General features: G+C 44.2%; 1 protein-coding gene across 1 annotated transcript; it reads left to right on the top strand.

Moving 5' to 3' along the window:
* The first annotated feature begins 1,797 nt into the window (after positions 1 to 1,797).
* LOC149358845 (putative U3 small nucleolar RNA-associated protein 11) lies at positions 1,798 to 7,202 on the top strand. Its single transcript, XM_089568933.1, has 8 exons — positions 1,798 to 1,937; positions 2,047 to 2,108; positions 2,206 to 2,308; positions 2,386 to 2,499; positions 2,627 to 2,720; positions 3,550 to 3,677; positions 6,129 to 6,239; positions 6,995 to 7,202. The coding sequence occupies exons 1-8, from the start codon at positions 1,878 to 1,880 to the stop codon at positions 7,082 to 7,084; spliced, it is 762 nt and encodes a 253-aa protein (XP_089425059.1). The 5' UTR covers positions 1,798 to 1,877; the 3' UTR covers positions 7,085 to 7,202.
* The last annotated feature ends 3,182 nt before the right edge of the window (positions 7,203 to 10,384 follow it).

The raw sequence follows: 10,384 nt of genomic DNA, 5'->3' as shown, positions 1-10,384 counted from the left end.
AGCTGCTGGTCTTGCTTCTTTCCGGCAGATGGCAACACCAGTTCACGATGCTCGCTGGGTTCACAGTTGAAATGAATAAATAAATTCAGGGGGCACTTTGGCTCTCTAAAGTGCTGCAAGGCGAAAGCGTTTCCTGGCCACTGTTTGTTTTTATTTACTTTTTCTTTTTCATATTTTGTTTTTTATTTATTTTTGCTCCTTTTCTTAATTTTATTGTTTATTTTTATTTTCACATCTTATTTTATTTTTGTTTATTTTTGTTTATTTCCTTATCTTTAATTTTTATTTTTCTTTTCTTGACTTTACTCCTTTTATTTTATTTATGAAGCCCATGCATTCAGTAGATGCGCCTTTGTTCATGCTGGAACCTTGAGCCTTTTAAGCAGTGACGCCGAAAGGCGGACGAATCTGCCGACGCGTCTGTCGACACCATAGAGTTTCTTACTATTACCTAGAGGGAAAGCTGGCGGCGCTGCACTTCAGCCAACATGGACGCTCAAAGCATCATGGGGCGGTGAGCTACTTGTTGCGGCACAGTCGTAGTTTTTCGGGAACACAGAGTGGCAGTACTAAGGCGTTTCATTCCGAAAACGTAGTTCGTGTGTGCGCAGACGACTTTCGCGCGAACGCAGTGTGCAAAAGCCATAGTAGTGAAGACGCGACGACACACGACGCCAATAAAAGGTTTTACTCTTCCGAAATGCCATTAAAAAACCTCTTAAAGTATCTAAACAACAACATTTTTTTTAAAAACATATTTACTTTAAAAGTGCGCCTGTTAAGTACGAAATATTAGTTTTTTTAGTGTTCATCACTTGGCCAATAGGAAAGCTAGTCATGTCTTATTTTAGGCAAACTTTGCACTTAAATGCTTTTCTGCTCGTTTGTTGCAATCATTAGACAAGATATTGAATGTTAGGACGTTTGTAGCTATCAAACAGCTTTATTTTTTTATTATTTTTTGGCCAAAAGTTGCAGTTCCGCAACAAGTAGCTCACCGCCCCATGATGCTTTGAGCGCCCATGGTGGCTGAGGTGGTCACGTGGGGTCTCCATGCAAACTCCCATAGACGGGCTGCCAGCTTTCCCTCTAGGTAATAGTAAGAAACTCTATGGTCGACACGGCTGCCGACGCGTCTGCTAACGACAGTATGAGGCACCAAAGGCTTTCGCCTTAATAAATCGTTACAGGGTGGTGGTAGTGGTTTATTTAAAAAAAGAAATAAATAAATAAATAAAAAGTGAAGCAAAAGAGTGTTGCCGGCCGCGGCAATTGCTATCTAATATCTTAAGCACCCGAGCTGCAGCCGGCGGAAATGAAAGGGAAAGGGAGAGGATAGTGAGGAGAAGTATAGACGGGAGCGACAGCAAGAAAGGATAGGGGAGAGTTTTGTACACTATTTACAAAATACAAAAGTAATCAAGTTCGCGCCGCTCGCGCGCTAATGTGCTTCTTCCAGTTTCGGGCCTTTATGACGGGCTCGCAGATGACGACAGTCTGAAATTTTTGCTGTAATTTGTGCTTAGTCTTTGAATCAGTGGTCGGGTGGGTATTAGCGGTGCAAGTGCCACACATGTTAATTTGTTACCTTCTTTATGCATACAAAAAGTTTTATTTTAGCACAATGCTGTAAAATTTATTTAACAGTCGGAATCTCACTTGTGTGGTTGTTTTCGTTTTCAGTCTGTGCTCTCAATCTACCTGTTATTCCCATCGTCAGCGACAGTCAAATATGGCAGCTTCCATCAAATCTCTCTCTGTTCAGTAGCGTTGTAGCGTGTGCTCCAACGCTCCATGGTGCAAGTGTCTCAAGTTTTGTTTTCTTACAACTCACCGTTCGTCTACGTGCTCGCATTCTCTGACCAAGATCTGCAAGGATGTCTTCGTTCGCAAAAGCGGCGAAGGCTAGCCAGAGAATTCATAAAGAGCGGCAGCAGGTAACCAAACGCGTACTCTAAAATCTCGCCAAGCTTGTAAGCACGACGACGCTAAACCTATGTGATTGTTGCTGCTGATACCGACTTACGTGATTTTCGTGCGTTTCAGCCTGAAGCCAGGCGTCACTTGGGTGTTCTGGAAAAGAAGAAAGATTACAAGCTCCGAGCGAGGTGAAGTCTTGTGATCTCGTTTCCGGCCTGTTGATGTTGACGTTGTTCTGCAGCTGTTGTGTCTTTACCCGTGCATTTCATTTGTCTTTTGTGGCAGAGACTACCAGAATAAGCAGTTAAGATTAAAGCGATTGCGCCAGCGAGCACTTACGAGAAACCCGGATGAATTCTACATGCACATGGTCAACTCTAAGCTTGATGTAAGTCCGTAGACCTCAAAGCTTTGTGAAAGCAGCGTTGCCGGTGCGCTTGTCCTGATTCTCGGTTAAATCCGCAGGGTGGCGAACACCACGACAGAGTTAAAGGCGAGGAATTCACGCCTGCTCAGCTCAAGCTCATGCAGACACAGGATCTGAACTACGTCACCACAAAGCGTGTGTCAGAAGCCAAGGTATCTCAAACTTTCCTCGCGCTTTGTACACTTTGGGTCACTCCATTTATCGCTGGTCCTTGCAGCGACTAGTGATTACTAATTTTTGGCAAATGGTCATTGGTGTTTTTGTCTTCTTTCATCGTAGAAAATTGCGAGACTGAAAGCAAACCTGCACCTTCTCGATGATGACAGCGGGCGCGTGAACACCCACACGTTCTTTGTTGACACCAAAAAAGAAGGTATTTGAAAAATTTCCTCTCCTTCTCTGCTGATTCTCAGCACACGTTGAAAGGGGTTTTGTCCATTGGTTGCGACCACTGCATATTTGCCGCAGATGATTTGCTAACTGTGACGGCATACTGCATTATTTATTTATTTATTTATTTATTTCTGATACCCTCATGGCCCACAGGGCATTATTGAGGGGAGTGGTACATAGATATAAAATGAAACTGTTACAAAAAGGGGGGTTATGCATACATAGACATGCCTACAAAAAATGATACGCATGATCGCAAAAAGAAAACTAGCTGCAAGAAAATACATGATTCAAAACAGTGAAACAATACAATAATTAGGAATACCAACACCAAAACGAATAAATTCACAGAAACAGTCGAAAAACCTTGCAAGTAAACACAAAGATATGAACTAGAACATCACATTCATAGAAACATTGAACGGGTACGATGGCAGAAGGCTATTAATAAAACAAAGTGCATGCAAAAAAAAAAAAGGGAACAGAGCTAAATACACAATATTCAAATGGGAAATGGGAAAAAACCATAGGAAATGGGAAAGCTTGTGAATGCATGCTATGTAAGCTCCACTGCAGTCATTCATTCAGCCGATTATAACCAGTACATTGCCAGACAAGTCATTGTGTAGGTGCTATTGTGCACCAGCTAAAAAAATATGCATTCTGCAAAGCTGTATCCTCAATCTGAAACACTCGGACAAAGGGCAGAAGCCTTCATAATAAAATGAAATGTCCCGACATGGACTTGCTGCTACTTCATTAGATTTCACAAGCTTCCACATGGTATTTATTCATTCTCTGTTTTCTAGCTCTCAACTTTGATTTTGCTGAAAAGCTGGGAACGCACCCATCCCTGTTGGGCCGAGCCTTCAACCGACCCAAACTGGAGACTCTCCAGAAGGAATGCATAGCTGACATTCCTGAAGATGTGATTAAGGCAAGTATCAAATTCTCGATATCTACAGCCATGAGTAATGTCACAAAACATATGCTGTGTTGGCATGCTGCACTATTGTGCATGCTCACACTGCCATATATGACACTTCTATAGATTTGGAGGGGGAATACAGACAGCTGACATAGTTCAGAGCAAGATTTTTTGATTGATTCAGAGAGGACTCTGAACACTGTTGTTTGCCCTTCCCAGAGTTCTTCTTTACACTTCTCGCTATCCTTTGAGGTTTTTTCATTTTTACAATAGTCTTTGATAATAAGGGAGTAATTACTCATTGGCATCCACCCAAGCGCAGCCATACGGCTACAAAGGAAAGCTATACAGCTTTCTCAGAAACTTCGTAGTTAAAGAAAAATTCGTCCTGGTCCGAGGTTCGAACCCGGGACCACCGCTTCACCGGAGTAGTCGCTCTACCAATTGAGCTAACCGGGACAGCAAGCTTATGGTAGGGCGAGAGCGAATTGATCAATAACTCGAAGTGGGAACTGTGTTGGTCAAATATTTAGGGGAATCCCCCAAGGTGGAGTTGATATGTATGTAATATGTAGTAGATATATGCGGTGGTTCCGGGTTCGAACCTCGGACCAGGACGAATTTTTCTTTAACTACGAAGTTTCTGAGAAAGCTGTATAGCTTTCCTTTGTAGCCGTATGGCTGCGCTTGGGTGGATGCCAATGAGTCATTACTCTCTTATTACAAATTTACTCCACCTTGGGGGATTCCCCTAAACATTTGACCAATAGTCTTTGATACATCACTGAAACTAAAAGGCCACTGCTGGCTGCTTTTCTTGCTCAAGAGATGAGGAATCTGCATTTATAAGCACTTCACAGAAATGAAGGCACTAAATCAGGATGTTTGATTGGGCAAGCACTGGCAGTTTTGCATGTTCTATGACAGGCTTTCCTTTCTACTTCGACGGGGGAGTACATATCACATAATGCTTAGTTCCACACATGCCGGAACTAATTGTGCTGTAAATTCATATGCATTGTTCAATGAAACAATCAGCTGCCCCCACCATTTTTCTTCACTTTTTTTTTGCAATGTTGCCATATTCATTGCTTGCAGCATAAGACACATGTGCAGTGTAGTTTGGTAGCATTCCATATTATTATCTGTCGAGTTACAGCTGTGTTTTCTTCGCTCTTCAAGGCAAGGAAACCGTTGTCACTTATGTGTGTCATATAGTTATAGAGGAGAAATTAATACTAAAGATCTCAGCATGCTTGAGGTTGTTGTTTTTCAGCTTCTCATGTACACAAATGCCACTCATGACTCGCCGGTCTTTAGCAGGTTTTATTAGAGTTTGGGTCAGAACTATATGTGACCTTAATCCTTGTGTGAAAGTTCAGTGCCACTGAATAATTCAGGTATAGTTTTGCACAATCTGCGAGACCTAACTATGCAAAATATCTACACACGCTTACTTATGCTCTTCCTGGATGTTCCTCACTCAGTTACAGTGATCACATATTCGTGATGTTGCATGAAGTCAAAGACCTTGTTTTTCCCAGAGGTAGGCAATTGAGTGCTAGCAATAAGCTGTGTACATAACAAGCAGGCCTCCACAACAGTCTTTTGTGACGCGAATAAATATTTCTTACTTGCTGATATTTCCACATCTGACCACTGACAGGTGTTCACCAATTTTAACTGTGCAAAGTCACCATGCTTGCCTGTGTAAGCATTTGTTACACTCCACACCATTTTTGTGTGTGCTAGTTTGTAGTGAAGCCCCTGCATAATATCTCCCACGTGTCTAGTTAGGTACTGCCACCCCTCCTGCGTGATTTCTCGTTTTCATGTGAGCTTTTGGTGCAGGGCAAGAGGGGTACCATGTTCTTCCATCTGAACTGCGTAGCTTTTTTTCACAGCAGAATAAGATGTAGACCGCTGAAGTGATTTGAGTCGGAAGCGTACACTGTGGAAAAGTAGCCGTCGCAAGTGAAAAATCAGGCGGAAGTGGTGCACATCAAAGAACCTGGCTACTTAACAAGTCACGTTGCAGTATATCTATAACGGTGCTTCAGTTTTGTGTCACACCTTGTGCTATGTGGTGTCAGTGCACTTTAAAGAATGCTAGGTGTTCAAAATTAGCCCAATCTCCTCCACTACAGCAACTCTCATAGCCTACTTGCAGCTTTCGCATATTAAACTCCACGTATAACTACTTCTGTGTCTCACATTTTCCCTAAAAGCTAATATTCCACCCCTTTTTTTTTCTTTTCAGACAGCCTTGTGTTTGTAGTTGCTGGGTTTGTGCAGCTTACATGGTCTTCCCTTTACTCATGCACAGTTGTTCGCTATGGCAGGCCTACTTTCAGAAAATATTTCTGGTCAGCTGTCCAAACAGCACTCCAGTGATTGGTTCCTTTGGGACCTACATTGTTTCGGGCAGTTTGCTTACATGTGCTGGTTTCTTGTTTTCAGGAGGCAACCCACGAGATGAAGAAAAGCTACCGCGAGCTAACCAAGCGATTGCAGAGACAGAAGGAACTCAAAGTGGTTGAGCAAAAGATGACCATGAAAAAGAAACTTCTTGTAAGTTCATCTGTATCTCATTGTTATTATACATGCTTGTCATCTGCCTCATGTCTTTTTGTAGTAATTCATTCAGTCATAGCCATATGGCAGTGTTACTGATTTTCAGTGGCACGGCAGGATTCTGTTTAATTTGATCGCGCACGACCCTCGTGTTCACATAAGTTCTTTTTATTTTGTGATTGCAAGCTCCATCTCTTATGCTTAGCAGAGAGGAGAGAAATTACCTAAAAACCCGCATAAAATATGAGGTGTAATTTGAGGATAGCAAAAATGGAAAAAAAAAGTTTTTATCCACATATGATGCGAGTAAGGAAGGGCAGTCAGCTTAAAGACGTTCCAGAAGTCATGGAAGCGAAACGCCCTCCAATTACTTGTGTAGACCGGCGTGCCGGATACGAAAAAATGTGAAATGGCGTCAAAATCGAAACTACCGACCTACGCCACCGATAGATAGCACCTCTTTTCGCTGGACGCGTGATGTTGACTGCACTCGATAATAACGAAATTGTAACTGCGGATTTTGCCAAAAAAAATGATCCAGATCCACATATAATACAAGGTGGAAATTTGGCATGCTAAAATCTAGAAAAAAACGTATTATATGTGTGCGTTTTTACGATATAACTGGCATAATTTAGTAACCATGTATTTAAAACACCTCTACCTTTGACTAAACTGTGCAAAATAGGAAAGTCGCAGTTGTCTGTCCTGTATTGAAGTAATTTGCAATTTGTGTTTTTTTTTGTCACCAGGACAAGAAGAACCCACCTGTGAAAAAGGTGAAAGAAGGAACAAAGGATGCTGCACCAGTCTACCTGTGGAAAAAAGAAAGAAAGCGATGAAGGCAGGTGGCTGTGCTCTCATATTTTTATAATGTATAGTCTGCCGCACATTGCAACAGACAAAGAAATAAAAAAAGGAGAGAATACACATTGCTGCATTGCTCTTGAACCAGCTACAGGACTGCTTCTGTAGTCATTTCTTCTCTCATCAGGAAATACACCTCTTCTTCATCCATAATAGTGAAAAAAAAAAAGGTTGACTCAGGCTTTTTCTACTGATTTCTTATTCTGTGATGAGGCATTTCTAAACAGACATTCCTGAAATATAGCATACGTCGCCAGCATCTCATAGCCTTACTTTTCATTGAAGTATGTCTTAAGCATCTGCGGTGGCTCACTGATTATGGCGCTCGGCTGCTGACCCAAAAGACACGGGTTCGATCCCGTCCTCGGCAGTCACATTTTTATGGAGGCGAAATGCTAGAGGCCCATGTAGTGTGCGATGTCAGTGCACATTAAAGAACTTTAGGTGATCGAAATTATCCGGAGCCCTCCACTACGGCATCCCTCATAGCCTTAGTCGCTTTGGGACCTTAAGCCCTCTAAGGCCAGATCCTTCTTTCTTTGCCAATCGCACACGCTGAAGACTCCGAATGCAGCACTGAAGCTGATGTCTATTTATAGGGGCTAAAACAGACGACACGCTTGTATCCCGCTGCATCATGACGCACACATGTCAAACGTGCTGCTGATGCATACGCACCTCAGCCATTGGAGGCCCTCTCTGGCTACCACGTGGCTCAAGCTGCCAGTTGCAATGCTGCTTTTTTTTTTATTTTTGATCGTCTCGTGTACTTTTAGTTTTGCTCAAAGAAATGCATAATTGCAACCATACAAAGATGACAGCACCACGTGGCCAGAAAGCTGTGATATGCTGGCATCGCCAGAAGCGCGATTCGCTCACAATTTTCGATGACCAGACATCAGAACACCGTTTATAGAGTTCTACTACGTATATGACTAATTTTTCGTCACGAGACACATAAAGACATGTGGATCTTAAAAAAAAAATTAAAAATTTTAACCCGATTGACCCCTTTATTTGCTACATACCTGCTGAAAGGCAGCTAAACAGCGTTTGTGTAGAATTCAATCCAGCATGCAACTTTTAGCCATAAATCTTGAAGGGTCCCTGAAAAGGGTGTTTGAGGTTGGCTGTAATACTCTTGCATTATGTCGAGTATAGACCACCGAGCGTATGTGATTAAAAAAGCGCGAAACGCTGAGGAAGCGTATAAATATCGAGCGTTAGCAATATCGAGCGAATATTGCATCATTAGCCATCTTCGCTATATCGAAAAAATTTTTCACTATATCCAGATATCAACTTTTTGATGCCAGCATATTTGCACAAGAAGACAAATCATTTGACACCACTTCCAATGTCCTGCTTCAGTTAGTTTGGCTTAATGGATGTTTGAAGTTTCAAGAAGTCTTGGGTTTGGGAACCAAAGGTCATCGGTGCTAATCTCTCTAATAGGCCACGCTCTTATTTGACTAGTAATCTTATGCTTCATACTGCGCTGAATCGTTTGATACCACTCTGAACATTCTACGCTGATTAGGTGGTCCACAATCTGTGTACGAATGGTACCACCCTACTGTTCCCACTTGAATGATCTTGTTTTTTTTTTTCATACTAACGGGACCTTAAGTAATGGGAGTATCAGAGCCTACACTGTGAAATTATATACCTCGCCTCCCCTCGGAAGTACTAGCGGGGGTACTAGCGGTGCGGGAAAAAAAATTGACAGTGGCTTAGCTCTGCTATGCCTGGATATACGTAGCGTAAAGCGCTCCGGTGTTTCGGCCGCACGTTTCGCCTTGGCTCGATCACTCTTCCGCTGCTCGACGGCCAACTGCAAGGCGACAACCTCGGGATCGGAAGAATTTAAATTTTCCGGTCTTCTGCGTCGTTTGGCGGCGGCTCGACTATCCTTAGCTTCCATGTCGAGGGCGACCGTCTTTTTTTCCGCCGAGCACATTATATACACGCGGCGCACCCGCAGTAGCGCGCGGCGCAACTGTCGTAAACACGTGTCAGAGAGGAGCGCACGCTGGCGGCGGCGGCAGCGAGGAGCGCGCACCGGCTGTGGCGAGGAGGCGACGCATCTGCGCCTCTCGTGACGTCACGCGGCTCTCGCGCATGCGCATAACGGGCGGCGCGCGCACACGCGAAACTCGGCCCTGACCCGCGTAGTGTAGCTTTACGCTACAAGAACTTTTTATGCGAAGCATACTACTTTAGCTACCACTTCAGCCCTTCACCGTGGTTATGCGCCTCCAAATCACGTGATACATGACGTCACACCACGTGACACGACAGTAGAGAAACGGGGGCCCACCTCGCGCCGTCGCTGTGGTTGTGCACCTCCAAATCACGTGACACGATGACGTCACGACAACGACGTCACACCACGTGACACGATGACGTCACGACAGTGGAGAAACGGGGGCCCACCTCGCGCCGTCGCTGTGGTTGTGCGCCTCCAAATCACGTGATACATGACGTCACGACAGTGGAGAAACGGGGGCCCACCTCGCGCCGTCGCTGTGGTTGTGCGCCTCCAAATTGCGCGACACGATGATGCTTCGCATTCTCCAGGCTTATCCAAGTTAAGCCTCAGCCATTTTTTTTACGCGACAGCGTGTACAGCTCATGCGGTCGAAATACTGTTGTAGTAGTAGTCGGCAATGTGTGTCGGAAATAATCGGGGGCTGCGGAAAAATTGCCGCAGAATGTTTCGGATGGTGTCATACGATTCAGCGTTTCGTGCAGCATAAACTTACTAGTTAAGTGCAGCCTAGCTCGCGGCAGAGATTCGTACCGGTGACCTATAATTACTGCGTCCTATAATTACCGGTTACTGCGTCCTGGAAAAACAATTTTTGATTTGTCCTACCGGCAAGGCGTCGCGCTGAATGGAGGATGGTGTCCATGGACTCCCTGGCAGGGCTGCAACATGCTGTCGCGTTCCACTCTTAAAGGCGAAGCTTAAAAGTCCTCCAAATTTTCTTTCACTCCCTCCTTTATCCCTTCCCTTAAGGGCGTGGTTGGGATGTCCACGGAAGTATGTGACAGTTACTGCGTAAGAGAAATGGGGCAGTTATTGTCTCATATCTCCGTAGACACCGGAACCGCGCCGTATGGGAAGGGAGGAAGGTGGGAGTGAAAGAAGAGAGAGAAAGAGGTGCCGGAATAATTTCGACCACCCGGGGATCTTCAACGTGCACTGACATCGCACAGCACACGGACGCCTTTGCGTTTCTCCATCGAAACGCGGCCGCCGCGGTCGGGAT

This window comes from Amblyomma mixtum, chromosome 2 (genome assembly GCF_055824585.1).
Source record: "Amblyomma mixtum isolate Tamu chromosome 2, ASM5582458v1, whole genome shotgun sequence".
NCBI lineage: Eukaryota > Metazoa > Arthropoda > Arachnida > Ixodida > Ixodidae > Amblyomma > Amblyomma mixtum.
The sequence above is the reverse complement of the archived record's forward strand: the minus strand, read 5'-3'. Positions and strand labels throughout refer to the sequence as shown.